The sequence below is a fragment of the Stigmatopora nigra genome, chromosome 8, assembly GCF_051989575.1.
Source record: "Stigmatopora nigra isolate UIUO_SnigA chromosome 8, RoL_Snig_1.1, whole genome shotgun sequence".
Lineage (NCBI taxonomy): Eukaryota > Metazoa > Chordata > Actinopteri > Syngnathiformes > Syngnathidae > Stigmatopora > Stigmatopora nigra.
Genome location: NC_135515.1, coordinates 2,218,733 through 2,232,500, shown reverse-complemented (window position 1 = coordinate 2,232,500; position 13,768 = coordinate 2,218,733). Strand labels below are relative to the sequence as shown.

At 38.4% G+C, this 13,768-nt stretch overlaps 2 protein-coding genes across 2 annotated transcripts in view; one reads left to right on the top strand and one right to left on the bottom strand.

The window, feature by feature from the left end:
• Nucleotides 1–13,768, bottom strand: part of LOC144200605 (neurobeachin-like) — a 124,208-nt gene that overhangs the window by 38,482 nt on the left and 71,958 nt on the right. The window contains exons 36-38 of the mRNA XM_077722850.1: nt 13,263–13,387; nt 8,960–9,109; nt 4,880–5,019 (exon numbers count right to left, since the gene is read on the bottom strand). Of these exons, the coding sequence (XP_077578976.1) occupies nt 4,880–5,019; nt 8,960–9,109; nt 13,263–13,387 (415 nt within the window). The remainder of the gene's footprint in view (nt 1–4,879; nt 5,020–8,959; nt 9,110–13,262; nt 13,388–13,768) is intronic.
• On the top strand, nt 2,389–4,426 carry LOC144200985 (putative nucleotidyltransferase MAB21L1). Its single transcript, XM_077723397.1, has one exon. It carries the CDS (start codon nt 2,772–2,774, stop codon nt 3,849–3,851), a length of 1,080 nt encoding a protein of 359 aa, XP_077579523.1. The 5' UTR covers nt 2,389–2,771; the 3' UTR covers nt 3,852–4,426.

Here is a 13,768-nt window from a genome sequence, read left to right as displayed (position 1 = left end):
TACCGACCTACCTACAACCTACCAACATTGTTTACCTACCTACCTCCCCACTTAGCTAACGACCTTGTTTACATACCTACCTACGTTATCTATGTACCTACATCATCTATCTACCTATGTCCCTACCTTCCTGTGTTCTACCTATCGTACAAAGAGAGGAACCCCCATTATTTTCAAGCCACACCTCTCCTGAAAGACACACCCACATCACCACAGGCCACTTTCAGCACGAGGCTCGCAGTCACGGGCTGGGAAGGGGGGACTTTCCAGTCAAGTGCCCGCGACCCCGGCATCCTCTCTGCCGCCTCAACGCCACCATCCGTCTTCATAAAGAGCAAAAAATGGAGGCCGTGGAGCCGAGACGCGTCCCGGCCGTGCTACGGAAACAAAAGAAGCCTTGAAAAGAGGGTTGCGCCAACTAGTAAAAATGGAGGCCAGTCAGCAGGGGACGGCGTATTGATTTATACAATAACGCCGGGGTCAAGATGGGGGTCCTCGCTAGAATCGCGGGCCCGTTTATCACGGCCCGGGGGAGCGACAATAGCGGCAATGTTGTCGGCGGCGGCGTTGGGATCGCGCCGTCCGAGACGAGCGCAGAGAGCAGGGGAAGGGCCCCCTGACGTATTTACGAGCACATGCTTCGGATTAGGAAGCCGTAATCTGGCCGAAATCCTCGCGCCGGGAAAAACGCCGGCCAAAAACAAACCGTCGTATTGCCTAAAAAGATTCCGCTCATTGACAAGTCCATTATCTGACATCTTCTATATTTTGACCATGGTTTTGTAACTCCTCCTTCAACACAACTGATCTGTACACTGATTGGTTGGGAAGATTACGGCGCCGAGGATTGTTCGCCGCGAATGCCAGACGACGTCTGGTTTTAATAAACGTAGCGGCTAGGCCCAAACGGGGCCAGAAAATATGTCAATGAGGGAGTCCATTTTACTGTCAAATGTAAGAATGTTGTACGGGATTACGACGGGAATGTCGGGAAAAAGGCGGGGCCAAAATATGAGGGGACTCCTTTCATTTGTCGGTGAGGGTTTGATGTTAATCGCGGCGTCCTTTGCCGGCAGATTTACTTGCGGGAAAGAATAAAACGCCATTCTTGCGCTTTGACTTGTCTCCAGTTTCATTATTTATCGGTCGAAACATATCGCACTTCAAAGAGATCAAAGATGAGATTGGGTAACTTGGAACGAGATGCCGGTCGTGGCCACTAGGGGGCGATTGGGGGATCGTGTTTATGATTTGTGAGGTTGTCTTGCATTTTCTTCCAAAAAAAGACTAATTCTTCTACTATTAACTATTCCGATCTTTGGATATGGGAAGCCTAAATGGATTGGACGTCTATAAACGTTAATTTTAAATGAGTTGTGTGGAAAAATGTGTTTTTTGGGCAAAATGCAATACTGGTTTATATTGATAAAAATGTTGGGCGGTAAATTGGGAAGGTTGGAACTATTAGAATGTCTTTAATACATTTACTTTAAGGGGAATATGTTTATATATAATGTATGTTATATAATGTTTTTAAATCTAATTTTGATGGATGTTATTTAATTTTTAGTGGCTAAGAGTTTCATTGTTTTCATGCAAGGGGGTATTTTTGCAGTTTTGGCATTGCAGATATTATTTTGCTGCATATGGTTACTTTTGGGTCATTTCTTTAAAATCTGGTACTACATTGTTATAAAAAACAACTTTGTTATAATCTTGCATTGCAGTAAACTATTCTTTTGCAAATAAACCTAGAAAAAAATATTTGAATCCATTACCACTCAAGTTTTTTCCTAGATAAATGTTATTTGCATTAGATTTTTATACTCATTTAACCTTAAAATGACTAATTACAATCTGGAAATGCATTTTACATCTAACACAATTATAATAACTGAACAATTTAGCCCTTTTCTTTCATTGCATATCAATATTTCGTTTTACATAAAACAAGCCAATATGCATAATGCAGCATTTTCTATAATAAAGAATTTGACATTCACATAGTTTAAAAAATAGCATTTAAAAGAGCTCCTCTTAAATGAATATGTATGAATTGAATAAATGAGATTAGGTGAGCTCTAACTATAATATAATACTATTTGTACTGTTGATTTTAGTCATATGAAGAAAAAAATGATATTGGTGGAAAATCCTCAATCCATACAATGCAAAAAGGGGGAAAATGTTCATAAAAACAGCTTTTTCTAGGGTGAGCGTGGGTGTATTCTCTCCTCTGCCTGGTAGTAAGTATTTGGCCTTCTTGTTCTCCGTCTTCCCCCCGCTTGTATATAAAGGAACACGAGGGACGCTATTGGTCGAGAGCTTCGTGGCTCCTCCCACCCCGATAAAGCCGGCGAGCGCACTTACGTTGTCAAAAGACGGCAAACACCGAGACGAGCGCATTCCGCTCGGCGTAAAAAAAGCACGCGCACTTGGAATTTTCTGCGCACCGGGGACAGACTTTTTTACTCGTCTCTTTTATTTTTTTTGGGACGTTATTAAGGAGTAAATGTCAGGCGGCAATTGAGCCGAGTCAAGGCGAGGAAGAGAGCGAGTTTCGCCGGGGAGGAGAAGAAAAAAAAGGCAGCGCGTTCCACTCCGGTGCGGAGCGCGTTTGCTGGAGGTCATTTTTTGTTTTGGTTCTTCCTTTTTTTCTTTCTTAAGAGTTGTCTTTTTGCGGTGTAAAATTGGCTCCCGTCCAAACCGCCGCGTTGGATCCGTCGGCGTACTGCGAGAGTCCGGTGTACAACCCGGATCTCTGCCCCAACATGATCGCCGCGCAGGCCAAACTGGTGTACCACCTAAACAAGTACTACAACGAAAAGTGCCAATCTCGCAAGGCAGCCGTCTCCAAGACCATCCGCGAGGTATGCAAGGTGGTCTCGGACGTCCTAAAAGAAGTGGAAGTCCAAGAACCACGTTTTATCAGCTCCCTAAGCGAGATGGACAACCGTTTCGAAGGCTTGGAGGTCATCTCCCCCAGCGAATTCGAAGTAGTCCTCTACCTCAACCAAATGGGCGTCTTCAACTTCGTAGACGACGGTTCTCTTCCCGGTTGCGCCGTCCTCAAACTAAGCGACGGCCGCAAACGTAGCATGTCCCTATGGGTGGAGTTCATCACCGCTTCGGGCTACCTGTCGGCTCGCAAGATCCGTTCTCGTTTCCAAACCCTGGTAGCTCAAGCGGTAGACAAATGCAGCTACCGCGACGTCGTCAAGATGGTGGCCGACACCAGCGAGGTCAAGCTGCGTATCCGAGACCGTTACGTAGTCCAGATCACCCCGGCTTTCAAGTGTACGGGGATTTGGCCTCGTAGTGCTGCCCATTGGCCTCTACCGCACATCCCATGGCCGGGACCCAACCGGGTAGCCGAGGTCAAAGCCGAGGGTTTCAACCTACTCTCCAAGGAGTGCTACTCACTCAACGGGAAACAGAGCTCGGCAGAAAGCGACGCTTGGGTTCTGCAGTTCGCCGAAGCCGAGAACCGCCTCCTACTGGGCGGCTGCCGCAAGAAATGCCTGTCCTTGCTCAAAACCCTACGAGACCGCCACTTAGAACTGCCCGGACAACCGCTAAACAACTACCACATGAAGTCGTTAGTTTCCTACGAATGCGAGAAACACCCTCGCGAAGCCGACTGGGACGAGAACTGCTTAGGGGACCGTCTCAACGGGATTCTATTGCAGCTCATCTCATGCTTGCAGTGTCGACGATGCCCGCATTACTTCCTGCCCAATCTGGATCTCTTCCAGGGGAAACCACACTCGGCGTTGGAAAACGCCGCCAAGCAGACGTGGAGGCTGGCCAGGGAGATTCTCACCAATCCCAAAAGCTTGGAGAAACTCTAAACCAAATAATAAGTACATCTAAACGAGCCTGGAAGTCAAGAAACTGGGAAAAGGGGTAGTAACATACCCAAAAGGAGCCTGGAAATCTAAGGTAAATCAACTAAACCCCCCTGACCCAAACCCCATCGAAAGACTAAAAAAAAAAAAAAAAAATAGCGAGCTTTTCTTTTGACCATACTTGAAACTCGCGTGTATATTTCATACTGTAAATGTGTTGATATGTGTTCGTGCCCCCCCCCTAAAAAAACCCTTCATCAGATTGAAAAAAACTACAAAAAAACTAATTTATACCCTATTTGTCCTAAAGTTTACATTTGAGTGTCAAGCAAAAAGATACATTCCATCTATTTACTTGAAGTTTTAATTTAAATGACATTTATATTGGCTGTTTTTTTCCTCCAAAAAGGACATTTTTTTTGTTTTTTTTGTGTGGAAAATGAACGTTTATATGAAAAGAGGAAAAGAAATGCACTTGAATTTACACTGGATTACAACATCTGTGATATGTTTTTTTGTTTTTTTTATGTTATTCACTTAATTTAAAGAGCTAATAAAGCAACTGTTATATATACATATTTGTTGGGCATCTTACTTCTAAAAAAAAATAACGTTCAAAGTGTGTTAATAATCTTTTCACCATTAAAAAGAACGGCCACAATATTACCATTTTATAGCCCTTATAAACTAAAATACAGAAACCAGGTCTAATTCATTACAAATATTTGTTTTAAAAACAAATATGCTTCATAAAAATGGAATCCAAACAAAATCAGAAACACACTCGCATTTTAACCCTTTCATAACAATCCGATTTTAAAAAAACAATCCATTTAAATGCGAACTGTCAATGTTTTTAAATATTATTGGCGGGAATAGACGTCAAATTTGTTGGTTTTTGTCAGAATTAAAGTCGTTTTTAAGAGGATAAAATGACTTTAAGGAGTCTAAAAAGGGTTTTAAATGACGTATTTGCACATTTTTTTTTTAGAAAATCTAAAATGAAAAATAATAAGAATAGGGGGTCTGACCTTAGGGCTGGTTTTCTTAAAGTTGGGGTCCTCCTCGTTGACCTCAAAGTAGATCTCGCTGGTGCTTATGGAGAGGGTCCCCCGGACCACCAGGCCGGGTGCTAGTAACTGGGCCGGGCTGCTTAGCACCACTGGGCCTCCTGCACGGGGGGAAATATATTCAGATTATTATTATTTCTTATGGAAAAATGTGTTTTTTTTGCATAGAAAATTATTATCCACTGAAAAACACATTGCATGATTGCCTTCAATTAATAATCACTTTAATACTAATCCAAAAGATGCGCTTATTTGGCGTTTTGATACAAAATAGGAGTATTTATTATTTTTGTATGAGTAGAAAATAAATTCATATTTTGCAGGGTTTGTGTTGTTATTATTGTTTTAGGAATAATTAGTCATGATAAAGGAAACGTTATGATAATGTAAAAAATGGTTAAATTTGCAGGGTTGACTTTAAAATGAATGGAAATTAAGGGCATTTACGTTATATTAAAAGCGGAGAAATAAAGGAAGATTATGGGGTGCAAAAATATATCAGTTAATTTAGAGTGTGTGTGTGTGTGTGTGTGTTATCGTGTCGTTAAAGCTATGCATAAAAATGAATTCAATTCATATTGGAATGCGTCCCTAAAGTATTTAATACAAAAATCAATGCATTGTATTATCAATTGCAATATATACAAAAAATTAAAATGTATATATTATAATAGAACCCTCTAAATTGTGCAATCATAAAAATATTAGGGACACTACACAATTTAGCATTTATAAGAAGAAGAAAAAAGATAACTGTTATAGTTTGAACATTTTTTTTGATCGATCAAATCAACAGGAGACACTTGAACGCATCATCCATCTTTATCTGCATTCTCGGCCCAATTACGGGGGGTTTCAATACGGATTTGGGGGCTCAGGGAGACCCTACCCCCACTAAACCTGCTTTTACATAACGTAATAAGACCCCCCAAGACCCCCACGGTTGCCGGTAACCTGGTAATCCGATTGATAGGCATCAGATTGAGATGGTTTTATTATTATTATTATTATTGATGCAATAAATGGTGGTTGTGGCACAAACGCATGCGCAAAAGCGTGCGAAAAAATGAGGATTAAAGAGTTTAATCCTCCCTTCAGAGATCCTGTCATAATTAGGCGATATGGCTTTGCAATGTTTACATGGGAATAATGAAATTAAGGGCAAGTTAACCCCAGATTTAGCTTCACTTAAGGCAGAAATTGGGGGAATTGTGTGGCTTTTTTGGGGGGTCCAGTCGATAAATAAGATTTGAAGAAAATGGATATTGAAGCTAATGTTGCGCAGGCTAATCTGGATTAACAAATTTAACATTATTACAGTTATAAATAGTAGATATTCATTTTTATTTAAATAAAAATGGGTTGATTTGTAAATTTTGTGTGTTTACGGTTAAATTGGCATGTAAAACATCCCAAAATTGTATTTCATTATGTGGACCATATTGACATTTGTAAAATTTGTAAAAATAATTCACATAATAGTTCTTTTAAATTCATAAAATATATGCAATATCCACAAATGAGACCTAATTCATCCGAATATACATACATACTAATAAATGTAACATTGTCCAGCATGCAAAACATTACAATTACATTTTGTTACCCCCTCCCAAAAATATTTCTTCCAAACACTAATTAGAGATTGCTGTTATGCTTTTTAAAATCAATGTAAAATGGCTCATAATTTATAGAATTTGCAGAAAATGTTAAAATGTATTTCTTTGTATACGACACACACACAATGTTCAACACATTGTGGAGGGAGGGGCGCTTCGGGTGTGTGTGTGTATGTTATGCGCATGTGTGTATGTTATGCGCATGTGTGTATGTATGCGTGTGTATGTTATGCGCATGTGTGTGTGTGTATGTTATGCGCATGTCTATGTTATGCGCATGTGTGCATGTATGCGTGTGTATGTCATGTGCATGTGTGTATAAATGTGTGTGTATGTTATGCATGTGTATGTTATGCGCATGAGTGTATGTATGCGTGTGTATGTATGCGTGTGTATGTTATGCGCATGTATGTGTGTGTGTGTTCCTAGTAATCACAGCTGTCTCAAGCTCGTCACCCCCTTAAAGGCTGGCAAGATGGAGTGCCCAAACCCAAACAAAGCCCCCCAATAGCGTATTTTACGGACTATAAGCCCCCCCCATATTTCACGGTTTGGCCATCCCCGCGACTTCTATTAATGTTATTTTTTTTAAGTCTGACCTCCAATATATTGTTGTTCTAAAACATAAAACTTCCATTAACAGGTGCCCTATTCTAAATTGTTCTTTATTTTAGCATAATGTTAGCGTAGCATGTGTAAATATCTTTGTTCTTTATTTCTAAATTTAAAAAAACAAAATGTTCTAATACGACTTGTTCTTACTGTGCATTTTTTGCTTAGTCTGAAAAAAGCTTTGGCAATATTAATTCATTAAACTCCATATATTGAAAAAGACATACTTATTTAAGCCCGACCCCTTTTTTAATTCCCTTTAGCCACTTCTGCATGAATGTTAATTCATTTCCAGCCATTGACACGATTTCATGTCCAAATTCAATTTAAAAATGGACTCCATTTCACGCAACAGTACATTATATCTAAAAAATGGAATTTAAGAGCTAGCGCGCCATTAAAATGAGGTCCTTTTGAAGACAATTTGCCAAGATTAGCACGTTTAAGACGATTAAATCTGTTTAAGAGCCCACGGCAAGCCTCCATTTAACAGCGTAGCAAGAAAATAATGAGCAATTTGAATAACGAGCAGGAATTTCAATAAAAAAGGGATGTACGCCTGTTCAAACTGGTTTTCTACTTTTCTTCCGTGACCTCAACTCATTTTTTTACAACAACCAGTAGCTTGTCAAAAAATAAAAATAAAAACTTTAATAGAGAGACTTCATGCTGTTTAACAAAACTCAGAATTCTGTTTTGCTGTCAAAAGAAAACATAAAAAAAAGAATTACAAGTTGACTTTTCAATAAAAAAAAATGCGGCTAAACTATTACTAGCTTTGTGCTAAAATATATCGACAAAAACGGCACCAGAAATGTTTTATTTTCCTTATTAAAAATGATACTAATCCTTCTCACGTGGTCGGAATGGAGTGGATTATGTCCTAAAATTAAAAAATGACTAGTTTATTTAGGGAGCTGTAAGACGAGATGTTATTTGAAATGAGTTGTTTTGAGTTAAGAGCGTGGTGCCAAAAACAAAGGCATATCTCAAGGCAATTCTATAGATAATGTACGTTAGGTTTGCAGCAATGGAGACGGCCATCTTGGATGCATTTACCAGCGTTTGGACTCAAAATATTTGATTTATTAGTACTTGGATACAGTTGACGTCATTTTATCGGTAATAAAACGTTCAGTTTTGGTGCTACACTAGTTATTATTTGACCTCTATTAATTAAAGTTGAACTAGATACTACTTAATTTAAAAAAAATCTCAAATTGTCGATCAACTACTGTATTTTCCGGACTATAAGTCACACTATTTGAAAAATAGTTTGGCTTGCTAAGTGCAACTTATGTTTTTTTGTGTATTTTACATCTACTGACAACCTTTTTTAAGGATATTTTTATCTTAAAACAAGTTATGATGTTTTCCAGTCAAAAATTGTTACTTTAACATATTTTTTCCAAAGTGGTTCGTCGTTGAGTGAAGATTTGGATAATAATAAGAACATATTTTGAAATATGACAAACAATGTATCATTTTAGGGGCTCCAGGGCTGTCCAATCAAAATCCATTAACCAATCCTAAAATTTACTTCAGACTTGAAAGCCTCAAAGTATAATTACAAAGATTGGAGATGAAAAACATGAACTTTTTGGCAAATGCACAAAAAAAAAAAACACTGAGTGGCTAATCAAATAGTTTCTTTCCTTCTCCTAATCATCAAAGTTGCAAAAATCGCTTCAACGTCTCGCAAATCGTAGTTTGAATCTTCATCTAACATTTCATGTTTGGACAGTCGCCAAAATGCTTTAAACAAGCCGTTTTTTTGCAGATTATCCCCCAAAAAATGTGTTTGACTTACCAGCTAGGTGTTCCGCTTCCTTCTCCTGAAGCAAAGTGGCGGAATCGTCATCCCCTTCCAGAATCAGATCCGTTTCAGGGATCAGGGCGACTACGCTTTGGACGGGGAAGACCAAAGTTTTCATCTTGACAAGCTCTTCTTCTTCTGCCACTGAAAATAAAAGAAAAGTTTTTTTTAAATGACATTTCAATATTTCTTAATACATTCCTTTTGACTGGACTTTGTACTTTATACTTTTTACTTTAATAATGAGTGATGAGTATGTCAATACTTTAGTCCTTTTTTCTGTTTATGTTTCATATGTACTATTAACGGTTGCACTTTTTTATATGTATCATATCTTGTGCTGACCCGGCCCATCTGGCACACTTTTAAAGTCAATATGGCCCCCTCCCGGGCCCAAAAGTTTCCCCACCCATGCCGTAGACAGAGTAGAACATGCATTGGACCCCTTAGCGAGCCACTTTGGGCCCACGAGCCACAGGTTTGACTACCACAGCATGCATTCCATGAGATGTCAAAAAGCTTGCGCAAATCAGCAGAGTTATTTACAGAGATGTGACAGCATGAGACATAAAACAGAATAATTCCTGCACGAGCTCCCAAAAAATTTAAAGCCTTTGCGTTTTTCTTTGAGTTCTCTTTGAGGTCACAGTGTGTGTGTGTGTGTGTGTGTGTCTTTGTGTGTGTGTGTGTGTGTGTCAGCGACATTTTGCTCGCATGCTGGGCAACACAGGAAATGAAAGAATATAAACTTGAGGGAAGGATATTTTTCAAAGCCTTTTAGTCTGATGTGTTCCATCCTGAAGAGGAATAAGAGACCCTTAAACGTGGTTTTGGTGACATCATTGGCCTCGACTGGAGTTAAAAAAAGTCAATGCAATTAGCAGATTTTTAAGGCACACTAGCCAAAGAATGTAGAATAAAGAAGATATAATATATTGCATTTTTGGGGGAGGCGGTATATTGATTTTTTTGTGTGTAATCATGATAATATCTGCAATACTTTAGCAAAATAGCATTAAAATATTTGACTTTGCAATACATTCCATCACAGTAAGTACAATTTATTTCTATGGTAAAAAGATATTTTACTAAATTTAGTAGCACGGGTTTATCAATCAAAAAGGGGGAGGTGGCCTATACGTTGTAAAGCATTTTTTTAACATGAAATATTTCTAATACGTGAGCCAATAGGCACTAATATTTTTCATTTTCTGATCCATCTTACTAAAGCAAGTACGATTGAGCTATTTTTTAAATCTCTAAAGCAGGTATTTTCCTGAATTTTGTAGGATTTTAGCCATCTAAATGTGGCAAATTAATATCATAATAGGGGAAAGTGACATATGCCATAAAGCAGCCTGCAAATTTGTAGTTTTTTTCCCAACAAAATACTAAAAAACAGCATTAAACTCTTATTTTCTAAACTACTTTACAATTGAGCTATTATTTTTACATCTCTAAAGCAGACATTTTGCTAAATTTTCAAAGTCCAGTATTGCCAATCTAATTGTACCAAAAAAAAATCTTAAAAGGGGGCGGCGACTTATATACCGAAAAACACAACAAATGCATTTTTGGTGTCATCCAACATTAACACGAAATATCTTAAATACTAAAGCTAACTAGCGCTAAACTCTTTTATTTCCTGATCCAAGTCACCACCACCAATATGACTTAACATTTTTTTAATTATTTTAAATCTCTGAAGCTCAACTTTGCATCGCAGTAACAAAAATCGGGCCCAAGTCTCAGTCGGGTTTAGCGTAGAGAGCCAATATGTCGGTCCGTTCCCACCCGAGTGCAAACGGCAAGGACGTGCCCGCAGGTAAAACACCCCGTTAAAGACTTGGATCAATATTAACGCGACTTCTATTTCATGCTTGCCCGCTTCCAATCAGTCCACAATCTACTCTGTCCGTAAAATGTGCTGGCTAAGCCCCGCCGCGTGGCTAATAGACAATGAAACCCAGTGAGCGTCGACCCAATGGAAAGAAAGCCAGTCAGTTGTCCGCAAAGGTGAACACAAAGGTCACGAGGGGGCAAAGCGTGGCCCTTCCGAAAGACCGTCTTGCAATCGTTTGGTTAAGTCGGCTTGGGGGACATTTTTCGACAGAACCTCTGAAGATTGGATGGCGTTTGGAGTCTTTGGTAGAAGATGATTTGAAAAGATAGATTTAGCTGATTTAGTAGGAGCTGCCATATGTAAAATATGCTGCAAAGTTATGTTTAAAGTCAAGGTTTGATTCTAAAAAAACAATGGGATTCAATTGAATCGTTTTTGTTGTTAAATTTCTGTTATTTTTAATGAAATGTGTACAAAAGTCAAAAAGCTGAGGGTAAAGTCAGATTTCTGAGTTTGAATACTAAATGTATACTTAAGATTCTTAATTCTTTCATGTCAAAATTTTAACTCACTTCTAAATTATAAACCCCATTTCCAAAATTCCAAATTTCATTTTAAAATATCTGACATTCATTTCAAAATTCTCAATCATATTCAAAAATTCTGACTTTCTTTTCAAAATTCTGACTTTCCTTTCAAAAATTTGACTTTTCTTTCAAAAATTTGACTTTCCTTTAAAAAATCTGACTTTCCTCTCAAAATTCTGACTTTCCTTTCAGAATTCTGACTTTCCTTTCAAAAATCTGACATTCCTTTAAAAAAATCTGACTTTAATCTCAGAATTGAAGACAACCAGGCCAATTTCAAAACCCAAAATGTCCAAAATTTTGATCACCCAACTCTATAACTTTCCACCCAAACATCCACCGCAAATATTTCATCAAATCTAATATCTAATATCAAATAAACCTCCCATCTTCCTACATGGCATCAATCTTGTCCAAGATCCACATCACAGCCTAAAAAAAAAAGTCATCTCTCTGATAAGCACGGCTCAACGGCGTCTTTTTACCTCCAAACAATCTGAAAATAACTCCTTTGAGCACCCACCACCAGATAAATAAAACGAGTCGGTGGCGGCGAGCGCTTAACGTTAAGGCGCAAAAAAAACAAAGGCATCGGCGAGAGCGCGTCAAAACAGACACGGGCCACTCACGCGCTTCTTCTTTGTGAGAGAAAACAAAAAAGGAAAAAAAACAACGGCTTTCATTCCTCGCCGCCAGCGGTGGCGTTGGCGGCGGCGAGGAAAGAGTGACGCCTGCTGCGAGCGCCGGCTTCAAACGAGAGAAAGATGGCGGCTCTCATCTCCCGCTGTCAGACATGACATTCTTTTTGGACCATCTAGCGAGTGTCTTTCCGAAAGTGACGAAGACGACTCTCCGGGGGGCTTCGGACGGCGTGCTTTGTTGCAAAATGTACGACCGGCGACCTTCAGTGACCTTGCGCTAAAATCATTTTAGAGCCGACATAAATCGACGAATATACGCAGAATTTTTTTACCCAATTTGGACATCGTGTGTCTGTGAAAAAGATTAAAACATTTTGTATCATCTAAAACCAAAAATGTGGACATTTAATGATCATTACTGTAATACCTCTACTTAAGACTAATTATTCTACTTACAACATCTTCATGTTACGAATAAGTTACATGAGAAAATTTGGACAAATTACACGAAAATGTTTTTTTAGCAAGTATATTCAAAAAAAATTGCGTGCGTATAATATGTAGGAACAATTAAATAAAAATAAAAACAATTTCAAAGACAAACTTAAGGTTTGCAATAGAAATAATTATTTTTTAAGCATTTTTATACGAGACTTGTCAAACGATACAAAGGTGGAATTTGACTGAAATTGGAGCTCTTTTAAAGTATCGTAGGGCGACTAGTAAAAAATCAGGTGACTTGGATTTATGTGAAAAATATTTAAAAACTTTAGTGCAATAGAAAGAATGAAATTGTAAAAAAATGCTGATTTTTAAAAAGATATTTCGGCCAAAAAAATAGTTATTGCTCTGCAGCGTCCTCAAATAAAACTAAATAAAATTAAAAAAAAATCTAGGCTTGCTATTTTCTAGCAAAAAAGGGGGTGGGGTTAATGTTATTAGCTAGAAAATCAATACGCTCATTCTGGATTGGCTGTCTAATTGCCAGAGCGTTTAATAGCATTACTTTGCGTAAAAAAGTCAGCGTTGAGTGTTTGGAAAAATGACCCGAGGGCCAAAAGGGGGAGGAGCATTTGAATTTTTCTGCTTTTGACGAGGGGATAAAAAAGACCAATAAAAGCTAATTCCAGTACATGTGCTAGCAATAAAAAAACGGCACCAGTAAAGCCACATTTTGTAGTATTACGAGCAGCGTCAAAAGACAAACATTGCGTGAGTGCGCTTACCGTAGTCCTGCGGGCTTTTGCGGGATACGTCCGAGTGGGCGGAGCCTAAGGGGTTCCTGACAAATCGCCGCCTTCGACGGAGGTCGTCTTCCCAATAGTCCAGACGCCAGAAGTCGTGATGTGGACTAAAATGGAAAAAAAACATGTTTATTGGGGGTCATATTTCATCCAATTGTTGTTGAGGACAAACGTAATTAGGTTTGAAAAACACAAAAATATGTTATGTTGGTTTTTTTAATCGTTTTTTCTAAATATATTTGGAAAAGATGTTTAAAAAGCCTGTTTTTGTTCATTTTGCAATTGTTACTTTAACAGGGACAAAGGAAGTGAGTATTATACTCCACTTTCAAAATAATGGAATATTTTTGAGGCAAAATGATTTCTCATAGTAACCCAAACTAGTGAAATCAGATTTTTTTTTAATCAAAGGTACGGAAAAAAAAATCAAGCAATGTTATTTTGTTCCAAGAATTTTATTGAATCTTAAAAGAAATCCAAATGTTGAC

Bases quoted from the DNA above. Each gene is read 5' to 3' on its own strand.
- LOC144200985 (XM_077723397.1), top strand. From the start codon at position 2,772: ATGATCGCCGCGCAGGCCAAACTGGTGTACCACCTAAACAAGTACTAC.